The sequence below is a fragment of the Gallus gallus genome, chromosome 21 (genome assembly GCF_016699485.2).
Source record: "Gallus gallus isolate bGalGal1 chromosome 21, bGalGal1.mat.broiler.GRCg7b, whole genome shotgun sequence".
NCBI lineage: Eukaryota > Metazoa > Chordata > Aves > Galliformes > Phasianidae > Gallus > Gallus gallus.
Window position 1 is genome coordinate 5,858,427 of NC_052552.1, and position 20,311 is coordinate 5,878,737.

A 20,311-nucleotide genomic window follows, 5' to 3' on the forward strand; every position below is an offset into this window, starting at 1 on the left:
TACAGTCAAAACAGTTTATTGCTGAACTTGGTATAAAATTCATCTAATAAAAATTACTACTGCAGTTCCCCTCCTGCAAATGCCTGAATGGCATTTCAAGAACGTGACGTGAATCATAAAGAGAAAAGGGTGTGGAAAAAGGTACTGAAAAAAGCATAAACCTGTCTATCAGGGAAGAAGCTGCAGCTTTTTGTTCCAGTCTGCACTGATGACCTTGAATCCCAGTATAAAGACATGGACATAGTATCTTATCATAGAATCACAGAATGACTTAGCATGGAGGATGGCTCCAACCTCTACCATGGGCTGGTTGCTCCCCACCAGCTCAGGCTGCCCAGGACCCCATCCAGCCTGGCCTTAAGCACCTCCAGGTGGGGCACGTACATGGTGGATGTTTCTCAGTGTTTCCTTCAATTCTGAGAATTGAACTGATCTAAATTGTGTAATTCTTAGACCCCACCTTGAAAATAACATTCAAGAGTGGGGAAACAGTTGTGAAGAGCTTCCAAGGGCATTTGACTTCAGCTCTTTGTTAGATAGGCAGGTTGTGAGCTGTTGTGGTTTAAGCCAGCAGGCAGCCAAGTATCACACAGACGCCCCCTCAATCCCCCACAGTGGGACAGGGGAGAGAACTGGAAAAAAAAAAAGATAAAACCCATGGGTTTAGACAAAGGTTGTTTAATAGGACAGAAAACGAAGGGAAAATCATTATAATAATGATAAAAGAATATACAAAACAAGTGATGCACAATACAATTACATCTATGAGGCTGTTTCAGAAGCGAGTCTCATTGCCGGACTCCGTTCCTTCTGGGGTGCCGTGTCACCATAAGACTTGCTTGCCAAGGCCCAGGACAGTGCTTTGGGAAGTGCTGTGGGACGTGGGATATGTTTCCAGCAATACAGTGGTTGCTTCCACCACTGTAAGCACATGGCACTTGCCTTGGCGGGTTTGTGGGAGCGTGATATAATCACTCAGAGGCATTTAATGGTAGTTGATGTATAAGTTCCAAAGCAAGAAGAACAGTCTGTGTTACATCAGGCGTGCCGAGACATAGTTTAGGCATCTCTACAGGAAATACAAAAGCAGTGCATCATGTCTGCATCCTTATCTCTGGGTATAATCACACATAACTGGCCTACAGCGAGAATTTGCATTGAGTGCATTGTTTCTATAGCCCAGATTAAATACTTAAACATATGAGGGTGTTAAACATATGAGGAAACACGTACAGCAGCAACCATGACTGATTGTAAGGCAAGGCTTACGTTATTCCGTATGTTTGCCAAGGAACTGAAATTGTCTGGAAAAAGGCAGGGAACCACATTTGCCAATTAGGTTTCTAGGCCTTTAGTGATGGTATCTCTACTTGAAATTAGAGCCGAGGAACTACACGCAGAATAAAATCAGGGAGAGACAACAAGAGAGACAAAGATGCAGGGAGAGTTACTTTCCAGTCCTCTCTAAGAGACATCCACTTTCAAGACTGTTTGAGCAAACAAACAGGAGAAGGTCACTCTGCAAGAGGACCCAGCCTCATACCAGTGATGGTATGGAAGAACATGCACCTTGAAAAGTCTTTGATTGTGCTAGTATGTTTAACTTTTGCACTTCCTGCAGGATTTCCATGCTGGACAGCCATAATCACACTTTGCAGTTAGGCTACTTAAATTAAGGTTGTCTTGCTCTGGCTCTCTGCTTGTATTTTTTTTCAGGCTCCAATTACAACACTCTCCTAAACTTGAAGGTGTATTGCAGGACCCAAGACTTCTCAATCAGTGGTAGCTGCCCTGTCTTGCTTGCATGGTGTCCGACTCCATCGCCATCACAGTGATATGATATTGGCTACTACTGATATGATAATTGACTATTAATATACACCATCCATCCTGACTGCCTTGGCATGGAGTGGTCACAAGAAAGGAGGAGAGAATGAATTTGTTGATTTATTCTTAGAGGTGCATCTATCCTAAATGTGCATCTATCCTACTCCCCAGGGGAATGCATTATCAGTTCCCATCCCCACTCAAGTGCATAAACACAACAGGTATTTATCTACACAGATATTGTGCCCCAAATACTCATACACATTTCCACATGTTCCTGTACTTAAATATCACACTCACACACTTAAATATCACACTCAAATATCACACTCACACTGTGCACTGAGATAGTAACAAACTTGATTCCACTTGGAACGTACCAGTATGTGTTCATATGACCCTGCTCACAGGAGTATGCGTCATCTTTTACAATTAAGTGCTACAAAATCCATAGTGTGACCACAGCTTTTGCAGAAATCCATGGAGCCAAGATAAAACCATACTGCTTCTGGCTCTTCACAGTTTACTTGATGGAAAAGAAATGGAATCCCACTTCCCAGGTATCACAAGCAGAGCCTGGTATCACGTTGGTGCCATTTCTGAGCAAACCCAGTGAAAAAATCTTGGTCACGGGAGGTGGGCTCATCAACAGCCCTGAAAGAGACGCAGGGATTTCCCAGCCCTTTGATGGTACCAGTCAATCACCACAATGGTCAATATACAGGCATTTTAATTGTAAAGACTTAAAACCTGTTTGTTTTTTTATGGCATCCAAACACCACTCATTTACCTCATTTCTACCTGTTGTTTCTGGAGGCATCCCCATTGCTAGCCAATCTGCCATGCAGTGACAGGGATGGCGAGCCACTGCAGTAATTTCAGAAGTGAGACATGATATATTTGTTGGGAATAACAGTCATTTGCAATATTTCCCAATTAATGGCGTCCAAAAAGCCACATAGAAGGAGTCTGGAAAGATGCAGATTTGGAGCCACCCCCCAGGAACAGTCAGAAAAGGAGAGGGGACATTTAGCTATAGAATACAGGTTTACGAAGTACACGCACCACATTGTATGTGTTCAGCCCCGGTGCATCAAAGCCAGGAGACAAACCCTTGCGATCAAATGGATAAAAATTAAAGAGCTGCCCGTTCTGGGTCTCCAGTGAGATGGAGGCAGAGCCCAAATGCAGAACACATGGGAACTCCTTGTCAAAAACAACTTGGAAGACACGATCTTCCAGATGGTGGAGCTTGATTGTCCGGTATTTCTCAGGGATCAGCTCTTCAGCATGAGGCCCAAACTGCTGCATGACCAGCACCCCACCGTGTCCAACTTTGATCTCATAGAAAGTTAAGTTGGAATAGGTATAGTAGCCAACAAAAGGGACTGGACTTGGGGGAGGAGTCAATGTTTTCTCCGCCTCTCTGAACGCAGTCTCCATGGCAGTAATGAGATACTCGTATGTCTGGGTCACAAGATCTCCACCCTGAGGCCTGGGCCCAGCCATCAGTACAATGAAGCTCAGACGGAGCTTGGGGATCAGTGAGAAAGTAGCTGAATAGCCATCAAGGTCTCCATCCTTCCTAATGACATCATATCCCAATTGCTCGTTAATCTCCCACGGTGTGCCGGTCTTGTTGGCAAAGTATTCAGTGGAGCACTTAAACAGAGGTGTCAGCATTGTCTTCACTGTGTCAGGCTCTAAGAGACGACGGTGATAGGTGCCTAAAAAGACCATTGCCAGCTTGGCAAGGTCAGCAGCTGTAGAGTACATCTGTCCAGAAGGTCTGTACCAGCCGAGGTCGTAGAGAGGGGCTGGCTGCTGGCTGCTATAGAAACCCACTGCCATCTGGGAGCGGATAGGTGGTGTGATGTCAAAGCCAGTGTCCTCCATGCCTAAGCGGTCTAGGATGTTCTCTGAGATCCATCGCTGGTATTGTCCATCAGCTGCATGGTCAGCTAGCACGTGTGCCATCAGTGAGAAGGCCAAATTGCTGTAGTGGCATCTGGAAAGGAAGAAATACAGAATCATAGAACCATTTGAGTTGGAAGGGGCCCTAGGTGGTCATGTAGTCCTGCATCAGCCTTACTTTAGTGACACAGTGTGGATATCATTTTGCAAAAAACAGTGGCTTAGGTCTGTCTCCTCTGGGGAAAGATGCTAACTTTACCAGATGACACACTGAAGGGAGAGCAGTGATGAGGCTGCGATAAAGTGTTAATGTCTTGATTTCTTCTTAATTCAAGAGACAGAAATTTCTTTTGTGCACATCAGCCGAGCTGTTTAACTGCTATGTACAGAAAGAAGGCCAAAGACAGAAAACTTTATGTGAAAACTTATATTTGCATATTCTGGCTTATTGTTCATCATTTTTTCACCAAAAGAATGCGTTCATTCTTTTCAAGAGCAGATTCAAGAGGTACAGGTGCTTACTTTAAAGGTCTCAAAATCCCAGATGAGTCTCTGGAGATTTAACATAGTGCAATAACTTCAGGACCTAAGCTATCTTAAGATGGTAAAAGCACTTAAAAAGCACTTAGAAGTCTCAAAAGCAGAATCCAGTAATGTTGAGTGATTAAAGACATCAAAGTGTATGTCTTTAATATCCATAAAGGGCATTGAGTCTTTGCACTTGAATTAAGTTTAATGACATAACGATATGAACGGGTGATTTTCTTTCAAATACTTTTTCAAAAATCATGTTTTTAACATATTTGATATTTCTTAAATAACTCTGTGAAGGCACACATCTTACTGAGGCCTACTGAGGTCATAAATTTGGTACCACTTTAACCAATTCCAGCAAATTTCTCATGACATACGATTTGCCACAGGAATAAATCCACGTTGGACTGAAAATTTATGTCTGAAAGAACTAAGTTCACCTTTCCAAGAAAAATATATTATAGTAGAATCACAGAATATGCTGAAATTAAAGGGACCCACAAGAATCACTGACTCCAATTGCTGGCTCCACACGGGGCCACCCAAAATCCAAACACTATGTCTTATAGTGGTGCCCAAGACCTCTCATTTGACAAGATCCCTCTTCCCTTGAAGCAGTGAGCAGTTCCTCCTAGTTCAGAGTCATCCACAAACTTTCTTAGTTTGCATTTGAGTTTTGCATCCAGATCATTTATAAAGACATTAAAGAGAACTGACCCCAAAATGGAGCCCTAGGGAAACCCCCTATAGTGGCTGACCACCAGCCTGATGTAACCTCATTTACTATAACCCTTTGAACCTGACCCATAAGCCAGTTTTCTAAGATTACATACTTCATGTCATCATGAGTCTTCAGCAGCTCTAAGCAAATTATTTGAGAATATATTTTTTAAAGAAATTGAACATTTTTGAAGAATTTTTCACAGTTAGGCTAGATGTTTTCCCTCACTCACTGTCCCGTGGATCTTGTTGGAGCCTGATGATCCTTGAGGTCCCTTCCAACCCACGCCATTCTACGATTCTATGATTTTTCATATTTTTTAGTGTTTGATTGCAGTTCAAGTAACAGACTTAACACTACACAAATTGCAGCAAGCATCTGATTTAGAGACATGCAAATTTCTACAGATATAGCATAAATTTCAGTAGGACTTTTTGACAGGACAAGGGGGAATGGCTTTAAACTGAAGGAGGGGAGATTTAGATTAGATGTCAGGGGGAAAAGTGGTGAGTTGTTGGCACAGGATGCCCAGAGTGGATGCCCCATCCCTGGAGGTGTTCAAGGCCAGGCTGGATGGGGCCCTGGGCAGCCTGAGCTGGTGTCTGATGTAGTGGGTGGCTGGCAACCCTGCCCATGGCAGGGGGTTGGAATGAGGTCATCTTTGAGATCCCTTCCAATCCAAGACATTCTACGATTCTATGAAAATAAATGATGGTTAAAACTGACTAGGTTAATCTGTCTGATCACTGTTGTAAATAGGCAGCCTTGACAACTGAAGGTTCATTGGACGTAAGTAATTTATTTGCCCCATCTAGGCTTCTCAAAAAAAACCCTGGCACAACCAAAAGTAACTCTTTCCAACCTAAGACAGATGTATTTAGGAAAATAGACTCAGAGAATAGTTTGAGTTGGGACACCTCAAAGCCATCTGGTCCAACTCCCTGCGATAAACAGGGACACCCACAGCTCCATCAGTGCTCAGAGCCTCATCCAGCCTGACCTTGAATGTCTCAGGGATGGGGCACTCAGCATCTCTCTGTGCAACCTGTGCCAGTGCCTCACCGCCCTATTTGCAGGTGGATGATCTGAAGCACCCTCTAGGAATAGCAGTCCTTTTCCGTTGGTCATGGACTCGACCCAAAAGCTCTTAAGTGAAAATATCTGACCTGGTTCCAGGATCAGCCACCAAGACATCATCCTTCAGGAGGGCCAGAGCTTCTTGTGTGCTGCCCTTCCACAGCAGGCTGGTAGATCGCAGCCTCCTGGGGAGACCTGTACATGAAGGAGAAACGTTCAACGTACAACAGTGGCACAAGTTGTAGTCCAATGTCCTGGTCTGGCTGGGAGGGAGTTAATTGTCTTCACTGTAGGTAGTACAGTGCTGTGTTTTGAAATTTGCATGAAAATTCTCTAAAAATGAATTCTCCAAATATATTTTACCAGGACTTTCTAAAATGCCACAGTTCCTTTGCACAGAGTCTATGGCTCACCAATCCCAGAACCTGGATTGCATCTAGAATTAAATAATTTTTGCAGTTTACAGTTGATTTTCACTCAGACTCTAGGAGAAAATCAGGAAGGGTACATGACATAAAAATCTGCTCCATGAGGATGTGCTTAATTATGGAAAAGCTGAATGAGGCCCTTTTCTTTTGTGGCAGCAGGACTTGTTTTTCTGAATTGGCCTGACTTTGGGATTTGAACTGGAATAAAAGCTTTTTTTCTACTTCTATTCCAGGGTTGTTTGTGCATCATAATGACTAGATAAGAGATGCACTTAGCATATCCCAGAAGATAATGGGCTTTTTACTGGAAGAACTGATGTGAAAAACACTTCACAGTATCCTAGAATCACAGTGTCATAAAGGTTGGAAAAGACCACTAGGATCATCTAGTCCAGCCATGCCCACTAACCATGTCCCTCAGTGTCACACATTGTGGCTTTCATACTGTGGAACCTCCTCCTTGTTTTATTTTTACAGCCAGGAAATATAACAGGTGACCTCAATGTTCCTTTGATTTTCAGTTGAGCTTTTGAGACTGGGCTTCTGCAGCATCAGACTGTCAGTGTCCAAGTTGGTTGGTGTGCCTTGATGGTGTGCTATACATAAATACGTTGGGGAAGTTGGAGATGAAAATCAACACAGGGAGAGAAGCAACATCTATACTTCATAAGCAATTATGCTACAACCAGGCACGCTTCCTTTAAGTATTTTTAGGACATATCCTACTATGGGCTGGCTTCAAGTGATGCTCTGCTCTATATTATTGCAATTTGCCTACAGGTTATTTTAATCAAAGATTCTAATTTGGGTTATTTTATTCTCAACTGGAATAATGCAAAGTGTAATGGGAGTGCTGCAGGAAATCTCAGTACAGTCTTTTTGGCAGTAAATTCTGGAATCCCCACGTTGAGTATTAACAGCTCTATTTCAAAGAGGTTAAAGATCTCCTGAGTCCTGTGAGCTCCTTCTACCACAACATAAGAGTTACACAAGTATGAAAGTAGCAGCAGATTAATAGTCTTCTGCCAGCAAGTACAAAGCTATTAATAGCTCAGGAATCCCAGATCAGGAAGCACGCTGACAGCTATATTTAGGTCCGCAATCAAGGTCTATCTATTCAAAGCAAAGAGGTTTGGTGCCACTTTGACCCTCACCTCTACTTCTCAGAAAAATGAGAGCACTCTGGGCTGGAGTACAAAAACAGTTATGCAATTCGAAAAGTGGTTTCAGGTCAAGCTACTGTGTTGAAAGACACATCTATTCACTTTGCATGGGAAAAACAATTCCCCAGCCCACAGTGCTGCTTGGCCCCTTTCTGAGCAGGTGGCCTAGAGAAGACTTTCCATTTATCACTGGGACATGCAGAGGTGCAGAGCCCATGCTGGTAAATGGCGTCAAGAGCAGACTTTCTTACTCCTGGCATCTGATCTGTTCTCTCAGTGACCTCTTTCAAATGGTAGGCAGGGAGTGAGCAGTGTTGTCTCACCTGAGAGCTGGCTGGCCATTCTGCGCAAGGTAACAGGTGATGGCTTAAGTGGTATCGAACCTTTTTCCACAAAAATCAGCCCATCTGCTGTATATCTCTGCTCTGATTCCCTGAACCTTCCCAAAGGGTTTTTTATAGCAAAGTTCTGGGCGTAACGTTCCAAAGGGTCATCCAGAGATGTGACTTTCCCTTCCTCCCACATCTTGTACAGCATAAGGGTGGGAAAGATCTTGGAGACACTGGCGATTCTGTGCAGAAATAAATGTTTATAAAAAGTATTAAGAAACCCACGAATCAAAAAGTTAGATGCTCAGTACATGAGGTCACCAAACTGACCCACTACCTGCAGCTTTGCATACACCACCTCTGGTTAAGTCAGAACAGAATGGCTAACATGCAGGAAATTAGCTTGGGTTAACATCTGTAACTGACCTTCATGGACTGCTACACAGTGTTCAGTATTCTGCACTGAGTAATGAGTCTTTCAAATGTGTTTTGGCAAATAAATGTATCTTAAATGATGTTCAAATGATTAAAAGCAACCCCAGTAGTGCAGCTGACTACAGAACTTTCTTCACTTAGTATTTATAAGATGACATATTTTGTAAATTATTCCTTACTAAACACCACAATAAATTGCATTCTGCATTTCAAATTCAGATTGGGTATTCAGGTGGCTTCCAAACAGTTAAATTTGGAGAAGGTCTTCTGGAACAAAGAGTGCAAGGTCCCCTACGCGGGTATGGTGTGGTGATAGGGGCAGGGGGTGGTAAGTTAATCACAGCTGCTGAAACTTCTCAGAACTGTTTACTCTAAGGATAACGTTTGATAGCATGCAGACCATGTGTTTCATGTACGGCACAGTTATTAATCACTGAAAATAGGTCTTTAAAGAAAGCAAATACTTCTTGTTTTCTTTTTGTCATGGTTTTTACCACACACTAAGAGCTTTATTCTGTCTTCATCTAAAACACAATAGCCCATATGGCCTTGGCTTCGTAAGTAAGCAGGCCTACTTTACACATTCAGAATACAGTCTTCCAAAATCCTATTTTATATATATATATATATATATGTATATATGTATTATGCATATATATGGCACTGTTTCCTTACTGTTTACAAAATATGTGCTAGCTCTCAATGTTCAGATTTACATGCCCTAGACCTCCTCAAAGAACAGAGACTTTCCTACGTGAGGAGCAGAACCTTTTGTAGGTCTTCAGGATGTTCACAGTAACTCCACTTAAAGTCAGATCCAACTGAAACCAAACCACACCAACAGAAAATAACAACAACAAAAATTAAAAGAGACGAAAAAAAGGAAAACAATTCAGTGAGTGCTAAGCATATAATTTAGTGACTAGCATTGTCTCTCAAAGGTTCAGTGTGACCCAGAAGTTTCTTCAGAATACACTAGGCCCAGTGCAAGAGAAGATACAGTTTGTGACAATGGTTCTGTTTCCTAAGATGTGACTTTCCCTTTCTTCCCTTTATGTGTAACCGTTCCCCTTTTAGCCTTCATGCCTTCAGTACATGTCTCACCTGTAAATTGTGTACTCATTGGGCACCACTGAGAAGGGATCTGAAGCATTCTTCTTTCCGAAGTTGCCCGTCCAGAGCACAGTGTCATTGTAGATAACGATGGCAGACATGGCAGGGAGACCAGAGTTATGAATCTTTTGGCGCAGCATCAAGTCTACCTGAAGAGTGATAGGAAATGATGAATTACCAAATGAGGAGCCTTGTAATGCATATGACATGCAACATATAGATGCAGTCCTGTTTAAACTGCACTCTGAGGAACAGTACTGAATACACTGAGGGGTGTGATTTCTCTTCCCTTCCTGTTCTTCCAGGTTTTTATAGACCCAATTAGCCAATGTGGTCCCCCCACAAGCAGAATGTATTGCTTTTTTGACTTTTTCAAAGTTATACTTATGTTGGATATTAGAAAAGAAATATTCTCAGAAAGAATGGTGAGGTATTGAAAGGGGCTGCCCAGAGAAGTCCCCATCCCTGGACATGTTGATGAAACATGGAGATGTGGCACTGAGGGATGTGGTTAGTGGGCATGGTGGGGGTGGGTTGAGGTTGGATTTGGTGTTCTTAGTGGTCTTTTCCAACCTTAATTATTCTATGATTTCATCATTACAAGTGGGTTATCTTTTGCATAAAATTATTAAGACATACGAAATGGCCTTACAAGATTAGTGTTCGAGATAAGAATGGCCAAGCCAAGTAATGTCCTCAGAATTTCCTCTCTGGATGAGTGGGTAAGGTGGCCAGATAGCCAGCAATGGAAATAACCACCTTGCTCCGAGACCTCATATACCATCATGGATATGGTAGCCAAGTAAAGTACCACACCCACTCAAGCTGCAGATGGGGGTAGGAAAGCCAGAACATCCCAGGGAAGGTCTGGAGCTCAGACAGGCTTCAGTGCTGAGATCTGTTTGGAACAGTACTCTGGGGTTACCCTCCAACATGACACTGAGCATCAGCACTGAGAATGGGACTTATTGCCCTCCCTACCTTGGTTTTCAAGGCGATGTTTGCATTAATAAATGTACAACCCTAGTTCCAATGGGAGTGCTGGGCATTTCCCACATACTGGCTACCAGGAGGTGGATGCTAAGAGACAGAACCAAGGATATCACATTCCATTAAGAAGAGATCTCAGCTAAGGAGAGATCTTTAATGTGAGTTCAAGTCTCCACAGACCTAGGCAGAACCTGAGAACATCTGAAGATACAGTCTTTAGTTAATGGTGCCTAAGACCCCTTCCAATACCTCTGTCTTTCTACGTATATAGTGTTCAAGTTCTCTGTGCCTTCTATCATTTTTGAAATAGGAATAGTTTTCACCACTTCTATCCTGAATACTGTCTAGAGTTCTGATTTTCTGCATGTCCACAAGTATGCTAGAATAGGATAATATTCAAATAAAAGCAAAAATAGTGATCATAGCTGTGAGACAGCTTCTGTATTATGATTACTTGAGCAAGGACTCTGCAGCCTAGGAAAAGAGACAAAGGAAAGTTTGTATTATATGATTGAGGTGCATAAAATCCAGGGTGTCTTGTCAGGATGTGGCTCATTTGTACATTCAGATGATCTCCACCTCCTCTGTCCCCTGTGTTCTTGCTCTAAGATGCTCAGGGTCAAAATGCCTATTGGCTCCTTCAGAACAGCAGTCATGAACTACATCTCCCCAGTTCCCTTCTCACAGACCTTCTCCAATGCGTCCTTCAAAATGGGGATTGGGTGGTCCAGTGGTACTGGCTCAGGGTAGCGTGGGCACATCTGCACAGACTCTGATCTTACTTCCATCACAGATGGGTCTGGAACACATTTCACAGACAATATATGTGACAATGCTGACAAACTTTAACCTCATCCAGCAGTCAGCACTAGCTTTATTCACTGTATCGACCAAAGCTGAAGGACACATCAGCACAGACATAGAGAATCTTGAATTGTTGCTATCTCAGATAACACAGGACTTGAAGGGAGCACTGTGCTCTGCTATTGTTCATTCCAATGTGATACTGCACATGGGACAAATAGAAGCTGCAACCAAATCATAGAATCATTAAGTTCAGAAAAGACCTCTAAGATCATCCAGTCCAACTGTCCACCCATCACCAATACTGTCCACTAATAGGCTCCAACTGACTCTGCAACCTGGAATAAGAGACTAAGAGGCTGGGACTACAGAAGACTGGAGCATACTTGTCAGTGGATGTAGACCTGGTGAAAGGGCACTGCCAATGTACAGGAGAAGATCTATGTTTGGTTTCAAGAGGAAAGCAGTCCCATGCATATTGTAACCTCAGAAAATGGACATAGAAGTGAATTGTGAGTGACACCTGAAATCTAACACTTTAACAATGGTTGACGGAATACATACAGTGCAGTCATGGTTTTATGACTGTTGTACACGTAAACTGTTGACAATTGCACAAACAAATTTATCAGCTGTCCCCTGAATTAGCAGTATCCTGCATATTCCAGGATACCTTCTACTTGGAGCCACTGCTTTCCCAGTTGATCCCAAGGTGCTCAGGAACATAGCTCCTTCGCTCTGTAAGCTCTTCATGCTTCTCTGAGCATGAAGCATTAGAAATACAAATGAGAAGATGAATAGCAGTACAGAAGCTTTGAGCTGACTGGGAATGGATGTACAAGAGCCTACAGGCAGCCTCAGATACTCTGAAAAAAAAAGGATGTCTGAAATCTTTCTAGACATTATTGGTCTATGAAGTACATCTGTCACCCTCACTGTGGATTTCATGCCACCTTTGGGCTACTTAAAACTCTGATCCAGCTACACTGTGTATATTGCATCTTGGCACATACGGTGTCTTGAGTCTGTCCATTGAGTTTACAATAAATCAATAAAAGGGAATTCCAGCGTGAACTGGGAACTCATGCTAGTTCAAAGATCTAAGATTATAGGAATAGGAAAGGAAGCAAACCCATAGGGAATGTGAAATAAAGCGTCTTTTCCCTTGATATACCAAATAATCTATGTTAAAGACAGGCCAAAATGAGGACTTGGAGAACTGCATGCCTGTCAGTTTGACTTTGGTGCTGTGGAATGTTATGGAACAGATCATCTTGAGTGCCATCATGCAGCACTTACAGGACAAACAGGTAATCAGGTAAAAACCCACAAACATGGGTTTATGAAAGGCATATCCCACTTGAGCAACTTGATCTCCTTTTATGAGAAAGTGACCTGCTTAGTGGATGAGTGAAAGGCTATGGACATTCTCTACCAAGATTTTAAGTAAATCTTTTGTCAGTTTCCCACAGCTTTCTCTTGGCGAAACTGGCTGCTCGTGGCTTGGATGGGTATACACTTCACTGGGTGAAGAACTGGCTGGATGGCTGGGCCCTAAGAGTTGTGGTGAATAAAGTTAGCCTAGAGAAAAGATGGCCCAGGGGAGACATTACTGCTCTTTATAACTACTTCAAAGAATGTTGTGGTGAGGTGGGGGTGGTGAGTCTCTTCTCCCAAGCAACAAGTGACAGAACACAAGGAAATGGACTTAAGTTCTGCTGGGTAGGTTTAGATTGGATATCAGGAAAAAATTATTCACTGAAAGGGTTGTGAAGCATTGGAACCCAGTTAAGTAGTCGAGTCACCATTCCTGGAGGCATTTAAGAGATGCGTGGATGTGTCGCTAAGGGACTTGGTTTAGTGGTAGACTTGGCAGTGCTAGGTTAGCAGCTGGACTTGATGATCTTAGAGGATTTTTCCAACATAAATGATTCTGAGATTCTATGAAAGTCAGAAGCATTGGCAAATCCATCAGGAACTGAAGGTGTTCCTCCCCACCTCAATTTTCTTTTGTGTGTGAGCTCCTTTGGAAACTGGAAGAATTAAACATTTCCTCCTCAACCCAATTTTCTGTGTTCTTGCACCAGCTAATGTGGTAAATTTGAGTGCAGTCAGCTTTATAGGGAAAGATGTCCACAAGGGGAGAAAGACACTTACTGATCAAGCTTAAGGCTGTCTACTCACCGGGCTCCACCTTGGGGAGGCTGTACTGCCAAAGGAAGCACCCTGTCATAGCAACAGACAGCAGGAAGAAGAAGATGACCAACACATGAATCCACTTCACTTCCATAACAGAGAGCTTGAGGAGGCCTCGACTGCTGGATGCTTGCTGAAAGCACAGAAGATATGATCTCAGATGGGGTAAAAGAGAGGAAAAAACAGTCTCGCATGGATATTGGATTGGTGAAAAAGGCACATGCAGACAATACAGCTGCTGTAGGGGCATGGACTAAATCCAGTACTCTGCTGACCCAGTTGTCCATAGATACTGCAATAATTAGAACCAGAGATGGTTTCTTGTCTTTCAGTGCAAGGCATACTCTCCTCACCTTGTTGGTCTTATCAGTTCTCATGGAACTACATCACTCATAGACTGAGAGCTTGCCTTTTGCCCTTCCTGGACATGAATCTCACCTTGCAGACTGAAAGAATTATTTTATAGCTCTCATTTCATCCCTTCTCAACCACCACAACTTATTCCTGGATATATTTTCAACCCCAGAGTCCAGCATCTGTTCATGGCAGCCACCAGTCTGAGCAGATCCAGCTTTCCTAAATGAATGATGGAACTTTTCACCATGAACTGCCCTTCTGTTTTGCACCTGCAAGTCTCATTATATCATGTACCATCTGCAAGCTTGACATTTACAGAGGCCATGCTTCAGAAAACTAGCTAATGTTCTGGGTTGATGCAGATCTCTCAACACTGGAGGCCATCCAGGTTGGTAATAAAACTATATAAATGTTATACAAAAATAAGGAACAGATGACAAATGATTAGGTCCATAGTCATGAGCTCTGCTCTTTCACTGGCTATAAGAAGTAAACAGAGTGCTTCAGAAGGTTTGGTAATTAATGTTCTATAATATACAGCCTGCAGTTAGCATCCAGTATGGTCTACACTGCATAGCTGTTTCAGGTTGTCTGGACACAGCTGTAGTATAGACAGACTAAAATAATCCCTACAGATTTCCACAGGGTCCTTTTTCCTCTTTTTTTCTTTCTTTCTTTTTTTTTTTTTTTTTGTTTTTTTGAGTTACAGGATAGTTTATAAGATGACTTGGACTAGAAGAGACCTTTAAAGCCCATCTTATTCCAGCCTCTTGCCATGGGCTGGTTGCCCCCCACCAGATCAGATTTCCCAGGGCTCCATCTAAGCTGGCCTTGAGCACCTCCAGGTATGCCAGAACTTCCGCAGTCAACTAAGTCTCGTCACAACAACTTAACCTGTATAGACACTTCCATACTTGAACATGGCTTCATGGCTGTAAGGATGCATTTGGAGCATCTCATCCCTGCTGAAACTCTACACTGCAGTTCTGGGTTGCAAATCTGACACGCCTTAGTCACATAGATTTTGGAAGGTGCAACATGCTCCAGAATCTTCCATAACATCATTAAGACTTCAAGGATGGCTTCAATACAGCTTCCTGCAGACCCATTCTCAAGCCTGAACCCAACACAGCAAATGTTCTGTCTATTCTGTCTATTAGACTATTCTGTCTATTAGACTAAGTCCCATGTTCCTAGAGATGGGAATGGTGTTGAGACACCATTTATTTATATACAAGCAATCTCTTATAGTGCCTTGGAAGGCACTGAGGAAAAGCCCATACACGGAATTCTCTTTAATCACTGCAACAATGGCAGGCTTCAGTTTATATTGACAGACATTTCCTGGAGCTACGATGAGATTATAGAATCATAGAATAGCTTAGGTTGGTGGGGGCCTTAAAGCCTATCCAATTCCAACCTCCTGCTATGGGCTGGTTGCCCCCTGCTCCAGTCAGGCTGCCCAGGGCCCCATTCAACCTGGCCTCGCAGAAAGGAGTGGTATAAGGCCCTCTTTGCCCATGATTTTTCTTGAATGTAGCTCCATCATAATAAGGTGTCTTGACCATCAAGCCACAGTTTTGCTGACCACTTTCCTTGATTCACTGAGAAGCTGATTCCTGCATCCCTAAGAGCTTGGTGAAAGAAAGAGATTTTCTGATACATATATTGGACACATCTCACAAACCCCAAACAACTTACACCACTGAGGACCCAAAGATGCTGAATTCTAATCCTCATGTCCAAGGACTGTTTTTGCATCTCACTTACATCACTGAATAATCTACATTGCTAGTAACACAGACACAGCAAGGCAGGGTGAGGGAGGCTACCAAGCACTTAGGCACATAGGAATGAATGCAAACACACATGGGAACGAGTGCACACAGCTTCTGCATGCTACATCTCACTGAGCTCATGATGGAGGGGAAGGAGTGGGAGTTTCACGTAGACACCGAGGTACACCATTCTGCCCTCTCCCCATGTTCATCCAATCCCAGCACATACCATCACCAGAAGCTGTCTCAGTCCCAGAGGACATTGTCAGGCATCTCAGTGTGTGCATGCCATAACAAATCCAGGCTGTCTGACCTCAGCCCCAGTAAGGGCAGAGCAGAGTTCCTTGCCATGCTCCTAAAATGTAGCTGCTTGTCACAGGAAGGTGCTTCTCAGTCACTCCAGCTGAATGGTCTTTCCTCCCTGATGGTTCTGCTCCAAGTTTCCCTGTCCATTTTACACATGCAGGCCCTCCAGAAAGTGCTGCTGATCTCCCCTGGGCAAGGAGATTAAGTGACAGGGACAGAATGGAATTTGCTCTCAGGAAAGTGCCTGAGAGACTGAATGTTAATTCTCCCTAATGCTTCTCTGCCACGTGTGTGAATCACAGCTGAAAGCATGAGGGCTTCACGATCTATTTATAGCAGCTTCATCTCCTTCTGACATCTGAACAGGAGGCGATTAACTCATGAGATGGGCAGCCCCTGTGTGCCTCCAGCCAGCCATCCTTGGGCAGGTTTGGGAGGGGGTGGTGATGGCTGTTTGCAGGAAGGGGAGGTGGAGAAGCTTAAAGCATGCTCTGTGCTTAATCCTGCACAGCCTTCTGGAGTTCCCCTGCACTGATAGCCAAGAGTCATTCCCAGCTAACAGGATCGCTATATATGGATGTGGCTGGTGTTTTCCTCCCTGTTAGCTGCTGGAGGCTGTGAAGGAAAGTGAGAGGTTTGATCTGCATGAAGTGAAGCCTTACCCGCAGCTGTAACCCCTCCATGGCTGCTGAGAATTCTCTTCTCATCCCTCATGCTGTCTGTCTCCATAAACAAAATGCTCACAAAACCCTCTGATAAAGGGAAAAAATAATTTAAAAAAAATGATGTTAGTGCAGGAAATTATATATATATATACATATAAAGGAGTAGGAACCAGGAGGGAAGTCAAGACAGAGAAAGCTCTTTTGCTAACACAGAGTAACAAAGCTCAGACCGGCAGAGCAGCAGGGATGGATGGGTTATGTATAGGGAGAGAAACCAATGTCCCAAAGTCCAGGCCACAGTAATGCCTTCCCTCCCTCTAGTTCCCTGTTTGGCAGGACCGTGTATTCAAAGCAAGAGCTGGACTCAAGCTCTGGGACTTGTCAGCACCCACAAGCACCCTCATCCCACCTCTTGAATGCAAGGAATTCATAGAGTCACAGAATCATTAGGGTTGGAAAAGATTGCTAAGATGATACAGTCCTACTCCAACGCACCCCCGCCATGCTTTCTGTGTCCATCAGTGCCACATCTCCACAGTTCTTAAACACCTCCAGGGACAGTCACATCACCACTTCCCTGGGCAGCCTGTGCCACTGCCTCACCACTCTCTCTGAGAAGAAATTTCTCCTGATATCCAACTCGAACCTCCCCTGGCACAACATGAGGCCATCACCTCTTGACCTTTATCTGTTACCTGGGAGAAGTAGCCAACCCTCACCTTGCCACAACCTCACTTCAGGAGTTGTAGAGAGCAATGAGGACCCCCCGAGCCTTCTCCAAGTAGAGCTCTGAAACCTTCAGGACTGACCCATTCCAACATGCCTGCTCAATAGGGTCCTTACAGTGCTCTAACATCTCAGCCTTGCTCCATCTATGTATGCAGTCCCTAAAGACCTGACGCCCCTCCTTAATCTTGGGAATCACAGACACAGCCAAGATGCACTATCACAGATGTTTGGAAGAACTGAAGTAGTAGCATGGGAGAAAAACACCCTTTTGCTTTCCTTCCCATCTACAGCAAAAAAAAACAAACCCACAGTGAGAGCTCTTACCAGCCTTGCTGCTGCCATCCAGGTTCCAGTGCTGATGAATTTGGGACTGTCCTGGAGTTGCAGATGTTAAGAACATCTGAAGCACTAATCCCAACAATCAGCCTCTCTGAGCACAGATTATTTATTGGCCGTGCTTCACCCCTCCTCAAGCAATGCAGCATCTGTCCAGAGCTGCAACCAAAAGGGAGCATTACTGGTGATTTCAGGGCTGACGCTGCACAGCAGAGTGCAAAACTGGGCTGGAAAAGTGAGGTGGAGGGGTGGGGAGAAGTAGTTTAATGCCGTAAGAAACGCGCTGCCATTATCATGTAAAAGTACATTATAAATGCTCTCTGAAGAGGAAGGAATAGTCATGCTCCATTTATGCACTAAATCCATGTTGGAAATAACCTCGTGGGTCCTGGCACCCTATTGTTTTCTTCAGATGTTGATAGGATATCAGGATATTCTCTTCAATACTGTCGCTTCAAGAGGAGTTGGACTCGATTGATCTGGGGAAACACTGGCTGGATGGCTGGGCCAAAGAGTTGTGTTCCATGGAGTTAAATCCAATTGACATGACTTAGCAGAGGGTTGTTAGAGTTAGGGCAGTATGGATTGTTGTGGTTGGACTCGATGATCTTTATGGTCTTTTCCACACTGAGCAATTCTATGATTCTATGATGATCCTTAAGGGTCCCTTCCAACTCGCGATATTCTATGACTTATTTCAGTATGTCTGATGGCTGCCCAGACTCTTGATGGTGCCCAAAATATGCAGGTGGAACCAATATAGCTCTGTGCCTGTGGCCCAGAATTTTGCCCAAGCTTTGCTGGTCAGGGCTGCAAACAACCGTCCCCACTAATTGCAGTGGATGGAACTCAGCACTGTTTTGTTGATTGCCGTTCCTGGGGCCTCCTGTTTCCATCCCTCCCTTCTATCAGCCTCCTCACAGCGTCCTTCACAGTACGTGCAGAGATCTTCCATCAAAGCCAAAGAAAAGTACACATGTAGGTAATTCATGCTCTTTACATGTTACACGTTGGAATGGGATGATCAGTGAGGTCCCTTCCAACCCCAGCCATCTATGAATCTATGACTCTCATTTTTCCCTCCGGAGATCATTAAAAAAAACAAAAACAAAAACATTTTGCAATCTCCATCTCAATGTGATTTGTAGTAATTCACGCACTATTCCTGTATTTCTTGAGCCCCTCTCTGAGAACCATTGGCCTTGTGCTTCTGCTCAACACAGAAATGGACCTGCGTGCCTTTAGCCATGACAAAGCAGCAGTGCTTCCTGATGCAGAAATATTTCATAAGTTTGTCTTTCAAGCTTTTTTAGTCCCTACAAGCAACTGGGTGGCCTACCACTGGCTGAGACAAGGATCTCCCCTTAAAGAAACCTTAGAAGGAGGCAGAATGCAAGAAACAAAAGCTCGTTCCTGCTCTGTCCTTGCTGAAAATCCTGTCTTTCAGATTTGCCCTCATTCCAGCTAACCACTGGACCTGTGGGCCGTGGAAGACTGTATGCGGTAGCTGCTCATTCCTAGAGCATGGATTTCCTTTCACACCTCAGGAACCTTCTTGCCCGTTTACCTCATCCTCTTCTCATCAGTCTCACCCTGTGCCATAGTCCTGGATCCTCCATTTTGTGGCTTCTTAGAGCAGTCCCTGCCATGGGCTGCTCTCTTAAAGCATCCTTCTGACCCCGAGAACAGCAACTAGAATGGCAAAGAGCAATTTTCCTTCCTGCGGCCTCTCAAATGTACACTGCACATACTTGACTGCTCACAGAAGATTTTCTTTCAGAGTACCTGTTACAACAAATTGACACGGCCCCAGGCTTCGAAGGTCAGTCCATAAATAGCTTTGACCTGGAAGCACCCAGGAGAGCAGTCAGATCTTAGGGAATGACTTACATCAAACTGCTGTCCAAAGGCTTTTTAGGCCTCTCCAGCTCTTGAACTGCAGTACAGATCTATGCAAAGAATCTTTGGTTGGAGGTTTTGGTTGTGAGGGGCTACAAAGTTGTTTTCTGTAGTCCATTGGGCTTGCCCTGAGCTGGTTCCACAATGCCCAAAGCCCATGCCAACAGCTGAACCTGGCTGTGAAGCTGGTAATACCTCTGTGAAAACATTTGAAGGCAGAAAATGCCACATGGAGAGAGGAGGCCAGAAATCCTACTTGGAGGAAGTGATGCGTGGCAGTGCAGGTATCCTCTATAGCCCATGGAGGCTCTATGCCAGATAGATGGGTATTCTTGAAGAAGGTACAACACATGAAATACCCACGTTAGTGCAGATTTTCCTAAAGGACGGCTCAGCTCAGCCCCTCTGCTGTCCTGGGAAGGAGCTGCAGACTGCCATGGGGCCTTCCCTCCACCTCCTCTGCGCTGGGCTCTGGAACCCAAGGGACTTGCTGTCATCTGAGCCCCCACATCCCTTCCTGGGGTGCCACTCTCCAGCCTCTCATCCCACAGTCTGTACACAGAGCCAGGGTTGCACCATCCTAGGGGAAGAACTCAGCACCGGCACTTGTTACAAGTTCATGTGGTTGGAGATTGCCAGGCTCTCTGATCCGTAAAGATTTCTCTCCGAGGCCAAGCTTCCCTCCAGGGAGTCAGCAGTTCCTCCTAGTT

General features: G+C 44.1%; 1 protein-coding gene across 2 annotated transcripts; it reads right to left on the reverse strand.

Annotated features, from left to right (window-relative positions):
• Positions 1 to 19,909, reverse strand: LACTBL1 (lactamase beta like 1). Of its 2 annotated transcripts, XM_040651410.1 has the most exons (8): positions 17,691 to 19,909; positions 16,635 to 16,724; positions 13,520 to 13,664; positions 11,221 to 11,330; positions 9,533 to 9,690; positions 7,988 to 8,235; positions 6,163 to 6,268; positions 1 to 3,835 (listed from the first exon to the last, which is right to left on the reverse strand). In XM_040651410.1, the coding sequence occupies exons 2-8, from the start codon at positions 16,677 to 16,679 to the stop codon at positions 2,857 to 2,859; spliced, it is 1,791 nt and encodes a 596-aa protein (XP_040507344.1). In that variant the 5' UTR covers positions 16,680 to 16,724; positions 17,691 to 19,909; the 3' UTR covers positions 1 to 2,856. The 2 variants fall into 2 exon arrangements, with proteins under 2 accessions (XP_040507344.1, XP_001232283.3); XM_001232282.7 differs by lacking the exons at positions 16,635 to 16,724; positions 17,691 to 19,909 and adding an exon at positions 15,896 to 16,157.
• Between the last annotated feature and the right edge of the window lie 402 nt (positions 19,910 to 20,311).